Raw genomic sequence first — 14,021 nt, 5'->3', positions numbered from 1 at the left:
CTTCGTCATTCACACCGTGGCCATCGCTACACCTCCCCCTTATTTTATTTATTCGTGTTTTTGCACTGATCTCAGAAACAGACCCTATGGAATCCTCAAGACTGAAATCAGTCCCCAGGACTGAGAACTTTAACCCCTGAGTGTAAGATACTTGTTGAAAATAAAATGAAACCAACATTTTAAATTGCTTATCCGTGTAATAGATAGATAGAGGGGAACGTATGTTAATAATAATTCGGGATCACAATGTATTCAATTAATCGTTATATGATGGAGGATAACATATTGACAATCCATTATTGCTGCATTATTGTGCTGGGACGCAAATGTTGCATCCATTCTCCTGCTGTAGAAGTCTGCACAATGCACATAGATTGCAGCAATGTAAATGCATCTTACGTCGTCTGTTCAAGAGTTTAACATGTAGAACTGCTACCAACAAATACAAAATAATTATTTCTGCCTGTTTATCATTCAATCATTATTTGACTTTATAACAAGGAAAGCTACTATATCTAGGATTGCCCCGAGGACAGAGATACAGTACTAAACCACAACACTGCAAGTCATAATGCACAAAGGCGCTCAGCTCTGGGCATATTATGTTATCTAGCCATGCACTATAAAGGCAATTGGAGGCAATACTTCAATACATTGCTACAATAGTAGAAGATAAGCCACGTCGACTGTTCCACTGCCGATACCTTGACAAGAAAACCAATTAATACATATTTATTAATCCTTTTCCATCAAACCTTATGTTTTGTCAACTGCCAAAAACATACTACCATAACCCTCAAAAAATACCCCAAACGAGTCCACAACCCTATCCATGACTACCGGGACAGACAGTTGGTACGTCTTCACTACAGCAACGCCAGGCAGCTTCTTCTACCGTTTCTCGTTGTTTTGTTAACTATTGTCAACTTCTATCTGTCCATCTGTCTGTCTGTCTCTCCACGGAGAAGGAGGCTCACCACTGTTAGTGTGTGAGCGTCCATCATGCTTGTGTACTGCGGTGTTTGGGGACGCGGGACAGGAGGCACATACAAGGCACACAGTAACCGTTCCTTCAACTATGTCCCTCTGGACAGCATTCCCAATAAAACCATCAACACTTGAGTTGGCTTCCTCTATCTGTTTTCTATATTCTTTCAGTTTGTAACATGTTTGAAAGCTATCGTTTTGTCATAACGTTACAATATTCTTCAAATGTCACTTTTCTCTTTTCCTTCACACCTCTGTTGTCCTCACCTCCTTTAGACACATCCTTCTGCCCTCTGAACGTCTAGATTCCTCTCAACGACTGTGTGCCTCGCTTTCCACAAAACCTGTGCGTGTTTACGAGTTTCTTGAGTGCTATTGGCAAAAGGACCATCCACCGCATTACTTACTACATGACGAAACATATAATAATAAATAAAGAAATAAAACCTTTTTTAAACCAAAACAAAACCGACGGGGGAAACAGAAACAAGAAGTCATCGAGCACAAGATAAAAATAAAAGACTATGCTCAGAACAAAACAAAACGCCAAAGTTCATTGTTACAGTATTATTCACTCAAACACATCATCACAAACACAGAGAATAAAGAGTTAAATAGCCTAAAACAGTTCAAAGAGCCTACTAGTAGTCTAGTAACTTCTGTGTGTTTGTCAGCTTGTATAGGTGCCTGCTGTTATGACGGACAGGAGAGACAAAGAGGTGTGGCTATGCGGGCGGCCGCAAGTGACGAACTAGCTGAGATGAACAGTGAGTATGAATATGCGATTGCAGGGAAAAAACACACAACAGCACGCTTATGGTCACAAATAAAAGGTACACTACACATTTGACTCTGTATACGGAAGCCACAGGTGAGTCCAGGAAGGTGTCCCATATAATTATGGAAGTGGTGGTCAGTTCATGGATGAAATGAGAGCTGTAGTTGTTAAGGGTTTGGGGGGGACAACGACAGAGGATACAACAAAGTGAAGCCAACCACCAGTGTGTATACTGTGATGGGGATTCATCTGAAACGCTGCAATCCCTTCTTTTTTTTTCTTTCTTCACACACGCTGATAACCGCCCCCCAATGCTCAAGTCTATACACAGTCAACTCAGCCAAATGAATGGGGGCAAAGGGGGGCCCTAGTAGCGCCGGAGGAGGAAGAGAGGGTAGTGTATTCATTATCTAAAGACAAAGTTCACACATGAATCAAACTGTGTCAGGACGATTTTGACAGTAGAGGGTGATTTCAGATCTGTTATACCAGTGATGTAGGGTTGGGATGATGGGGCTCTGATTGACAGATTCACAAAGTTTAAGGATGAACAGTACTGTGATGATGATGAGGATGATGAAGGGAAAATAGAAGGTTCAAAATCCAAGTCCTGTTAGAGCACTACTGTCGACCCCCTGACCTCCACCTGAAGGGAGGGGGTAGAGAGGGAACCCAGACAGCCTGCAAAGTACAGGGAATCGTTGAGGGAGACACTGCGGGGGGGTGTTTGGTGGTGATAGGGGTTGTCGCCCGTGAGGGCTGGCCAGGTGATGATGTCGGCACCGTGGTCCGTGCGAGAGAGCGCGTTCTCGCGGAATTTGAGCTTGAAAGACTCAATCTGCATCAGAAAGTTTGGAAACAGAGGAGAAAAGACAGCGAGAGAGAAGGGACAAGGAGGGGGGCAAGAGGGGGCAGGTGATGTTGTGGGGGTTGGAATGAGGAGGAGAGAGGGATAGATAGCAAGAAAGCAGAATTAGATGCCTGCAAAATAAGAAGTCAAAAGATGACGGGTGGTCAGGTATTTCGGACAGCAGAGCACGTATAAAGGGGCTGTGAGAGCCTGACATGCTGCAAAGAGACAACAATTGCACTAATCTGACAACACTGAGACAATATTTAAGAAATGCACTGCAAAATCTGAAAAAAACAAACAAAAAAAAACATTTACCCATTTGACAACGCATGCACTGCATCTAGGTGTGCTCTGCAATTTCATGCAAATACAGAAGCAATGCAAAAGTCACAACACAATAAAATTGATAATCAGTAGATCATGAGAACAGCTATATTTGCAGCATTTGTAACACACGTACAGTATATATCAAGTTGCATCAGGTAATGCAAAGTAGAAAGTACATAATAGAAAAGATTAACTGCATACTGTACAGTCCTACTTTGTTGACCAGAGTCCCCAGAGGCTTGATTCTATTTCCCTTCTATATTACATAATCTTATTCTTCCCCAAAAATAGCTGATCTACAAGCTCACAATGCGTCACAACATGTGAGCAACACGTGAGTTTGTAGATCGACTACTTTCAACAAAGGTTGGCCCAAGAATAGGGATACTAGGATTCATGTGGTGAAAAGATTCCAAGGTTTCTTACCTTGGCATCTTTCACCAGACTAGGAAATAAAACATTGGGACAGATGAAAGAGAAGCATTTCCCAAATCCATGATCTTGGATATGGTACACACTCTAGAGGTGTCAAACGACACACAGTGAAGGCAGCAATGCTGATGTGTGTGGTTTCTTCCAATGGCCAAATGTAAAACAAGGAGTGGAAACTTGCTAAAGATGTTTCCTGTCGGTAAGATGATAAAATGTGATTACAGCAGCTGATTACACTGCCTAAGCCAGCTGTTGTCAATCAGTGTTACCCCAAAAAGATACAGTTACTGTTCACTGTTTGCCATTTGGTCACCCGCACACAGTCTTTATTAAACTTTTTTTTCTTTTCTTTTTTTTGCAGGAACTTTCCCAGGGGCTCAGGAACTTTTATCTCCTTTTCGACCTAATTTCTACTTACTTGTCTCTGGGATGCGTGTGTCCAGAGGCTGGGGGTCCCGGATGCCCTCGCTCCCACAGGGGACCCCCTCCTTCAGCCCATTCTCCTGGGCAGCAGGGCTCCCTGCCTGCCCTGGCTCGGAGGCTGGGGCCGGGGTCGGGGGACCACTTGGTGGAGCCCCATTCCCCTCCTCTGTCTCCTTGGGCCCCTCAGCCTAGAAACACACAGCAGGGGTGTCAAAATGGTGGCGATGGGGATGGAACAGCCTGGCTCCAACTCTGGCAGGGCGTTATGACTGAACATTATGACTATGATTATTATGTCATTTAATGTAAAAGTAAAATAAAAACCTCCACAATATTATGTTTTACTTTTCTGAGTGTTGCTCCTGGAAGCAGCTAAGCTCCAACATCTGGCTTTGTCCGGGATGCGAAGCGTGGCATACATGTGGCCTACATGATCTTGGCACAAAGTTTGTTGTACACCCAGGGTCTCATTGGCCAAGCTTTGCGGGATGCTTAATGAAATTAACTCATAAATAGCACCACTCACTTTACACTAGGTGTTATTTTTATTCATGAATGAATGGCCCATTATGTACTTTTGCAAACGTAGCAAGAATAGCCAACCTACAAGCTTGTAACATGTTGCCTGTGACACTTTGTGAGCGAGTATATCTACTAGTTTTTGCGAAAGAAATTTACAATTGCCTAGAATCACTTGCCCTAAATTGGGATGCCAGATTAAAGTGGTTAAGTGTGTCTGTGGGCTTCAGAAATATTAAACCAATGAAAGGTATTAACGAGATTAATGATCAATTGGAGGTTCTGAAACCTATTTTCCGAAAGGAAACAGTATTGGACATACACAGTTTCACCCTGACAGTGACGATCTAGTACGTTCAATAATTCACGCAAATTAAAAAAAAGAAAAATCCTTGGCAAGCTATATTGTCACAGATCTGGAGACAGGCTACAATGGAGAGATGAAGGAATTAATGCTACAAAAATAACTCAAATCAGGTTATGGCTGTTCCAACACTGGATGTAATAATAGAGAAATTAATTGGAAAAACATGGAATAGAATAGATTACAAATAAGAAAGAATGTCAGCTATGGAGCAAAATATGAACAGAGGTGGAGAAATTATCAAAATGAATAACTGCTAATCTGCTATATATATAACACCTGATGCTATTTATTTTAGGTATAATAAAAGATTCAAATAAAATGGAATCAGCTTTCATTAAGGCTACAGTTACTACAGATATCAAGAGAAACCAATCAGTCACCAATCATCTGCCCAGCATTTTTCACATCGGCCTGTTATAGCGCCACAAGGAGGCAGATTTTTGCTAAACAAAAATGTAATAATTATATTTATATTACTCCTACAGTTTTTGTCCAAATCCATCATATAGTGGCGCTACAACAGCCCACTTTGCGTTTTTGGTTTGAACCATACCTGTAGGTCGTACAATCAACAGCTTTTTCCCCTGGATCCCATGAATCATGACCCAACATATAGGCCTTGTTTGAGACATTTTCTGCATTTTCTTTTTGCTACTATTCAGTAACAGACAGACTTTGTCCAAAACTCTCACAAATCCATACACATGTGATGTGATCAAGATAGATTTTTCAGATTCCATAAGTGGCTGTGATCACAGTTTGTGGGTTCTGGCTCGGCAACACAGCTTGGCACACACTTTTTTAAGTTGTAACTGAAATTAATTGTGTGCTTGTTTTAATAATCATAAGTCTGCGTTGATTTGTGGAGATTATCTTGAATAAAAGCTTTTAAAATCATAAGCCTTTGTTTGCTACAATAACAGTCACAGAGCTTATTTTCTTAGTAAATTATCAAAACCCATAGCAAGAAATCCACTAGAAGACTGCAGTGGTGGTACTGTAACTCCCATGCTGGCCTACAAAAGGATACATTGAATCTTTATTGAAACTGTGGAACTCCCCTTCATTGGCCAAGAGGCGAAACGAACATTGGTACAGGTTTATTTTTAAGGCAATTGATGGGACTTTACTGTTGTATAATATTAAATCTCTGCTGGATTGGAATCCTGTGACATATAGGACACGCTCCAGTGACTAGCTCATACTAAAGGTACCCAAAACAAACACTGAACTGGGGAAGACAGTCTTTTGTTTTAATGTCCCATACGACCACTTGGTCTACTACAACCTAAATTAAAGATCTGTTCTCCCATAACATACGGTCAATTTAAATCTTTAATTGCAGACCTACCCACAAATGTCTACAACTGTTTTTAAACTTGTTTTGTATCACACTTTAGGGGAAGGTTTCCGTTCTGTTTTGTTTTATCATTGATGTGAATACTGATGTGATGTATCTCGATGACACTGCAAATGAGGGCAACCTCAATGTCTTTTCGAAAATAAATAAAGGCCTGAATGAACAACAAGTACATGAATGATGCGGTCATGGAAACAATGCTCACAACACACAAATGGAACGCTGTAGGCTGAGGGGACAGGTGACATCACACCAGATCCGCTTGTATTTAGTTCTGCTTGAGGAGTGTAAGCCTGAAGCCAATTTAGGAACCTCCTGACCCATAACGGTAAACCCCATAATAATAACGTGGTTTTGTGAGCCATAGTTGAAGAAATAAGATTGAAAGAGAGAGGCTATTATACGGGGAGGCTATTATATAGGAAGTGATAATGTCACCTTGATGTTGCCACCACCAGGTGAGTGGCCCAGGTTGTCCATAGAGCCCACTTTTGACTGAGCCTTGTCCTTGAAGCTCACTTTTTGGGACTCGATTTTCCCGACCCCACCGCCTAGGAGACACAAACAAACTTAGTTGGTGTCATGACTCACACAGTTGAACCATAGGCAGGCACTCACGTCTATAGTGCAGGCTGCCACATGCACCCACAAGCAAAACATTTAGTAACTTTAACCACCTGCCATCCATATCTTGGGCATGGCATTATAAGCAAAAACTTTCAGAAATCTCAAAAATATTATATTTACAAGCTCGCACCGTGCAATGCGTCACCATGCAATGCGTTGTGAGCTTGCAGATCGACTATTTCTGCAGCTTGACACCATCATACGTACTATAAAATAGGACTTAAGTGGTTAAAGACAAGCAGGCTATCCACAACTTTCCAACATCCCATCGTGCATTGCGCAGAAGGTGTGCGGCAGTTCCGGCGTCGCAGCCGAGTGTGATCTACAAGCTCACAACGGTTGCATTAGCGACGCGACGTGAGCTTGTATGTCTGCTGTTCTCCGGAAGTGTCCCACAGATAATTCTATGGTAAATTCTCGCGGAAACAGGTGGATAGTACCAGCATATAATAGGTCAGGACAGGATTACAATTCCCAGCAGCACCTCACCAGGTTTGTGCTTGATGTTGTCTTTGGAGCCACACTTCGACGTCACTTTGCTCAGGTCCACCTTCTTGTTGAGTATTTGCACCTATTAATTAACATTTAAAGACTTCATCATCACATACAGTAGGTGCAGTATATATGCCTATGTATAAACTCAGGCACATTTCACACTGGGGATTTAACGAAGACAATTCAAGTATTTTACCCTTCAGCTACTACAGTACATTGACAAGTGAGATGATTTCCCTGATAATTATAACTATAATTGTATAAACAACATCCACTCTGCTCTAGGATTCTTTTGATATGCACAGAAGCAGATTTTCAGTGATTTAATACAGAATTATTAATTACTATATTTGGTTGGCTTTATGGTCATGGCTTGCTTTGTTTCATCAAGGGCAGCAACGCCAACAATTTGATAGATGGCAATATTTGATGACAAAAACCAAACACTCACAAGCTGAGGAGGATTTCAATAACTAAAACAGAAACCTTTCTGTGCCAAGCAAGATCAAAACATAATTGTGTCACTTACAGGTGACAGGTAGTTCCTAAGAGATATCATTCTGTACGTGTGTTAACAAACAGTGTAGCACAATCAGAACAGTAAGAATAAAGCCACTACAACCTAAATAAATAAAGGCAGGAGAGGACAGTTACAGAGAAACAGAATTACAGGTCCCCAGATGCTGTGGTCTGTGGATGTTATGTCTTATGTTGTTGTCACCTACCGATGAACTCCAACTATTAAAACACACACAGCTTTGGTTTTCAACTTTAGCTCTTATGACGATATTATCCTCTCATTGCTTTTCCTAAAATCAAACCAAGTGGCCTTTGTGGAGATAGAGCCCACTGTGGAAGTCAACTAACCCACATACAAGTGTCTGCAAAAAGTGTCACGCTAGTATGTTTAACGGTTAACGGTTAATAACCGATATATATCGGTCAGACAGGTTCTAGTTTGGTTGACTGGTGTTGGGTTAGTTAGCGACAGGACAGGACAGAAAAGGACAGGGGAGTCTACAGAAGCAAGGGACAGTAGAAACGGGACTAGTACTGCACAGCAACATTCTGAGTGTTAGCTTAAGCAATGGCAGTGGTCCTTTTACACTCTCAGAGATAAACTAACACAAAAGATTGCGCTTGTGCAAAAGGATGATTAGCGTGCTGGCCGATACAACATCACAACTGATTTTGCTCTTAAGAGACAAAAACAAACAGTGAGGCCATGAGGCTCTAGGTGAGCCACTAGGAGCAAGCACAGATATAAAAAGCTAGATACCTCCTCTGCCGCTGCAGTTCATTAGCGCGACTGGTCACACCGCTGGCGGAAGTGCATAACTTGTGGAACTGCGGAAGGCACTCTGCCCCCTCCAATGGGAAAGAGGGAGTCCTGCCAGCCCTGCATCTGATTGGCCTACCGAGCTTCCCATTCTGTGACGCACAAGGAAGCGTCCTTCAGAATTCCCAAGAGCCCCACCTCAGAATTCTGGAGGCTTGCGTAGAGTTATTGGGAGGCTTGCCAGCTCTCTTTGACCAACCCCCCCCACCGGAGGGAGGTATATAGCTTTTTATATCTGTGGGAGCAAGTGCCTGCTCAGAGCAGCCCATTGCCTCTCACTCAGTGGTGGATTTAGGGGAATTATTTATTTTACTATAATTATTTATACTGACGTGGCCGTGATTTGTTTATGGCTGAGGTAGAATGGCGTCAGAGGTCTGCCCACCTGCCCGGCAGGCCTAATTTTAATATAGGATAACAACATTCAGGGCCGTTTCGCGTCTAATCAGCACCTCTCTCCACTAATTTTTTGTGGGTTTTGGCGTGATTTCAGTCGGTTTTGGGCCGGTTTGGGGCTGGTTTGGGTCCACTCCCTCCATTTCGGCGCCGCCTCTAGGATGGCGCTCTAGGCGGCCGCTTAGCTCGCCTATAGCTAAAAACGGCCCTGACAACATTTAACCACAGGTTCCTAAATGATGACTTTTGATGACTTTACTCTTTCAGGTAGGCTACACAACGTTTCAACAGAGGTGTTGTGACAAATGCCCCAGAGCATACGAGGCCCTAGCAAACGGCTGGCCCAGTACTTACTGTAGTGACAAATGGCCCAGTGCATAGGAGTTCTAACCAGCTCTAGCCAAATGGGCCAGTACTTACTTTCCCTCCACCAGGAACATGCTTCATATTGTCCTTGGAGCCCAAGCGTGAGGTGACATGGCTGAAGTCCAGTTTTTTGGAGACTATCTGAACCTAAACGGTCACAGCACAGCAGCAAGAGGAGGAGAGAGAGGAAGGAAGAGGAGGAGGAGGAGGAGGAGGGAGTATTCAACACCATGGTTACGGTTAGAGAGGAAAAGACAGAGGGGACAGAGAAAGGAACTGAGACCAGGGCAAAAGTATATTTGAAAGTGTCTTCACATGTCATAATAGGTGCATTTGTTTGCTGCAGCTTTCACTGACCACTGAAGACAAACTAGTGCTACAATTCATATTAAAAACAAGTATTCAATTATAGATTTGCCCAAATCTGGAGGGGGAAATAGAGCGAGCTATAGGGTGCCACACAGGATCTTTAATAGCACACACATGCATCAAAACACATACATAGACCTGTCCCTGTCCAATAATGAGAGAAATGTTCTGTTACACAGTACATTCTCCAACATGGTCCAAGATGTGCAGTATGCACATCTTGGAATAATACATCAGTGTTTGTTTCATAGTGCAGGAGAAATAGCAGTTTAGCATAGTATACAGTACCAAAACATGGCCACTGATCAACCCAAAACCACAGTTGTACTGTTTTATGAGTTTGTTGCAACAACAGAACTAAATCTACAGTCCAGGATTTATTTACAAATCTGTATGGTAGAGTATGTTAAAAATACACTGTATACATCTGCAGTGGTTGGATGTCTCTCTACTTCCACTGAGAAATGTAAACCCTGGTGTCAGGGTTTGAAGCAGACGGCACACTGGATTGTACACCACCATCTTTATTGTAGCTCAGCCATAATTGCAATAACGTCTCAGCGTTGGTCAGAGAGAGATAACATACCGGTACATACTGTATAACATAGGGATTATAGCTTTAACAGTAAAAATTCCAGTACGGTACTATAATGGGTTCAGTGTTCAACAGTAACTCTGGGGGAGCCCGGGATCGAACTGGGAACCTTCCATTTCCCGAGCAGCCACTCTACCTCCTGAGCCACTGCCGCCCCCAACAAGCAAATAATTGATATTGCATGTTGTGTAAAGACAAACCATAACCTGCTCATGGTTCAAGATGCTCAAGTTGAGTCAATATGTTTTATAGACAATTGTGCCTCCTTACTGTCAGCCAGCTATAACATCATAAGAAAGAACTTTCTGCATGCACTGAAATAATACCTAATTTATGCTCTGTCGCACTTAAAGCTACTGCTCAGTTTCTACTGTTCAGTAATACCTCCAGTAATAAGTGTGCACATCTTGGCAAGGACAGTAAAGAAGTGTCCACAGTCAATAAGCTGCAAAATGCAAGGATTATAAAAACCTTTGTTGAGCTTAATATTTTAACTTTGTTCAGTACCAAGCATGAGGAGAGACCAACATCCCATGACAGGAATGGACTAATCTGGTCTTATCTCTGATCTTTGACCTGTAGCCAAAATGAGTGAAACCGGTAAGCAGGGGAGAGCACACAAAATGACCACTCGAAAACACCATTGGTGGGATCTATGACACCAAATGAAACCAAAGACATGACCTGAAGATAATATTATTGCTTTGTAATTCTGCTTAAACTCAGCTAGATCAACAGGAGGTGTCTGTCTGTAACATGTAGGTACAGTAGGTAGTTGGGTGGGTAGGTATATGGCTGGATCAATGGATGGATGGATGGATGGAGGTTTGTGGTGGTGTGTGTGTAATGGAGGGGTATGAACTCACTTTGCCCTGGCTGGTTTCTTTGGAGACAATGCCCCTGTTCAGAGAGGCAGAGGACACCTGAGGAGACAAGCCCGGGCCTGAGTCAACAACAACAACAACAACAACAACAACAACAACAACAACAACAACAACAACAACAACAACAACGAGGGTGGAGAGTAATGTGGGGAGGAAGAGAGAGAAGCAAAGTTGGAGTAGTAGGTGGAGGAAGAAACGTTGGAGGCGTAGGAGAAAAAAGGGAATGAAAAATGATAGGGGATACAAAGAAGAAAGGGATGAGGGAGGCAAAGACAGATAAGGAGGTTGGGTGAGGAAACATGGAGGAAGATGGGAGAAGGGAGAGGAGAAGTGCTTCACACAGGGTTCTTAAAAGTGTATCTTCAATGCACTTCCGTTAATTTTCACAGACAGTGAAGCAGCACATACAGGAAAGAACAGAGGGAGGATTTGCAACACAGAACCAAGACGGGATTGGAAACCAGGACACTCTTCAAGTGTCCAACATCATTTCAACCACTTATCGCAAGTCTGGTTGTTGTGGAAGCCAGATGTTCCAGCAGGAGAACCCAGACTTGCTTTTCCACATTAGCCAGCTCTGACCGGGGGTCCAGAGGTCTTCCCAGGCCAGCGTGGACGTGAAGATATAATTCCTCCACCTGGTTCTCGGCGTGCCCCATGTATGGCCTCCCCCCCAGCTGGACGTGCTTGGAAAACCTACTAACCAGGAGGTTACTAGATGCCCTAACGACCTCAACTGGAAACTTTCATGACCCTCATGTCATGACCACAGGTGAGAGTAGGAACTACTTGATTATGTAAGTCTAATTGTCAATAATCTTTCTTTGTTACCCATTTGCGCCTTGAATTACGAACTGGAAGTTTGTAATTCGCAAACGTGATTGACATAAAGTGAGCTTGATTTTTTTATTTACGTGCCCCGAAATTCGTCTGAAAAACACACCAATGTGCAAGGACAAGGATTTCAGGGGCTTACGTACCTTCCCTCCCCCTGGCTGGTGCTTCATGTTATCTATGGAGCCGATTTTGGACCGTGCATTGCGTATGTCAGGGCCCGATGGTCCGGTGCCAGGGCGGGAGGTGGTTCTCGTGCTGCCAGCGGTGGTGGTCGCTGTGGTTGAGGAATTGGTGCGAGGAACGCGGGGCACCAGGGGCTTCTTCTCGGCTGCCGTGGTGGCAGTGGAGGAAGAGGTGGCCGTTTTGGTGGCTGTAGTGCGGACAGCAGCACCAGCACGGGGAGCGCTGGTAGTGCTGGGAGCGGTACGGGCAGTGCTGGTCTTGGGTTTGGGGGAGTCGACTGGAGAGAAGAGACGAGGGAGGAGAAGAGTTGCGTTACCAAATCAACCTTCTAAAATAAGAGGGTTGCAAAAATGTTATTTACAAAACGAAAACAAATTATGGTAGTTCTAAAAGGGCCACAGGTCAAATCAATATAACTTTACACAAGGAGGTGACAGTTTGAAAGTCATTACATTTTTTAAATGTTCAAAATGTCATTATTTAAATGTCTCCCTGTCTTTTTCAACAAAGAATACATAAATGCAAACTGCAGAGACCCCATCAAAAGGGGAATTATAGCCATGTCTAATTCCCATTAGTATAGAGTAGTGAAGTGTGACGTAATTTACACATCCTACCTGGTTCGCGATTTTCTTCCCCCATTCTGAATTCCCATAGACCTTTTTCATATTGTGTCATATAAGAACTGTGTTCCAATTATAAACAAATTATCTCAGCGGTTTGACTCATATGGATATGAAGAATCAACTGATGCTGAGAAAACGCTAATGTTACTGTCGCCCAATTAGTTACATTTTCGCTAGAAACAGGCTTTATCAAATATGAGTGACTGCCTATCATAAACCACACAGATCCACCTCCCCGACAATATCGAGCAGACCGTTTGTTTATTTTTGGACCACAATGCTTATATGAGACGATTTTAAGATGACTCAATGTTATTCTCCATAGAGAATTACTTCATTGGAACCGGGGGATGAGTGAGTCACGTCATGACTTCGTTACTCTATTATTGGGCTGCTAATATCTGGATCATGTAATACTGGACTGAGATCTCATCAGATTGTATTGCCCCTAAATGGTTGTTGGAGAGAATTTGTTTTGTGGTTCTGCCTCATTACATGCTCTGCTCTGCTCAAAAGTCCAATTATCTGAAGCTGTACAGTATAATAACCAGATAATATTTCAATCCAATTGTGAACCACTAGACAAAAATAACATTAAGCCAGCTGATCTTTCCTGATCCATCGGACATCTTCTAGTGAGAAGTAGTATGTCCTCCCCAGATAATAATAATAATATATTACATGGCATTTATATAGGTATACAAGGTACTCAAAGTTAGCCTGGCGGGCCAGCCTCTTTCACACACCACCACCGCCAGGGGGTGGTGTTGTGCAGTCTGTTTTTTACCAGGCAAACTCAAAGTCACTTTAAAACAGTGATTCTCAAAAGGTGTTCGGGGACCGGCAGTGGTCCTTGTCAAATGTGTTAATATAGCATCACAATCAGAATAACCACCTTAACCCTGGATACACTGGCTATTTGAAAATAGCGAATCTACAAGTTTGCAAAGCGTCGCGATGCATCGTGAGCTTGTACATCAGCTATTTTCAAAAACAAACTAGACAATCTCTCAAGATGGGGGTCAGCGGCCAAATACATATTAATTTGGGCGTCCTTGAGTTTGAGAACCACTGCTTTACAAAACAAAACACCTTTAGTCAAAGAAGTACAAAAAGAAAAAGAAAAGAAAAACAAAGCAAAAAACATCTAAAAAAAAGTAAATTCTAAGGTTGAAAAAGGGGAAATAAGATGCAGTGACAGGCAGTGCTTAGCTTGTTGTTGGAGCCCAAGCAGATTATTAGAGAGAGGTATCAGCAG

General features: G+C 42.7%; 1 protein-coding gene across 3 annotated transcripts in view; it reads right to left on the bottom strand.

Moving 5' to 3' along the window:
- Nucleotides 1-2,470: 2,470 nt before the first annotated feature.
- Nucleotides 2,471-14,021, bottom strand: part of LOC308307025 (uncharacterized protein) — a 154,238-nt gene continuing 142,687 nt past the window's right edge. The window contains exons 11-17 of one of the 3 annotated variants that reach the window (XM_080752114.1): nt 12,098-12,414; nt 11,100-11,156; nt 9,324-9,416; nt 7,163-7,244; nt 6,485-6,597; nt 3,796-3,988; nt 2,471-2,603 (exon numbers count right to left, since the gene is read on the bottom strand). In XM_080752114.1, coding sequence (XP_080608240.1) covers nt 2,599-2,603; nt 3,796-3,988; nt 6,485-6,597; nt 7,163-7,244; nt 9,324-9,416; nt 11,100-11,156; nt 12,098-12,414 — 860 coding nt within the window. In that variant the 3' untranslated portion in view covers nt 2,471-2,598. The other 2 variants (XM_080752113.1, XM_080752115.1) reach the window with 2 other exon arrangements.

Source organism: Nannobrachium achirus, assembly GCF_963921795.1.
Source record: "Nannobrachium achirus genome assembly, chromosome: 21".
In the NCBI taxonomy this organism is placed as follows: Eukaryota; Metazoa; Chordata; class Actinopteri; order Myctophiformes; family Myctophidae; genus Nannobrachium; species Nannobrachium achirus.
The sequence above is the reverse complement of the archived record's forward strand: the minus strand, read 5'-3'. Positions and strand labels throughout refer to the sequence as shown.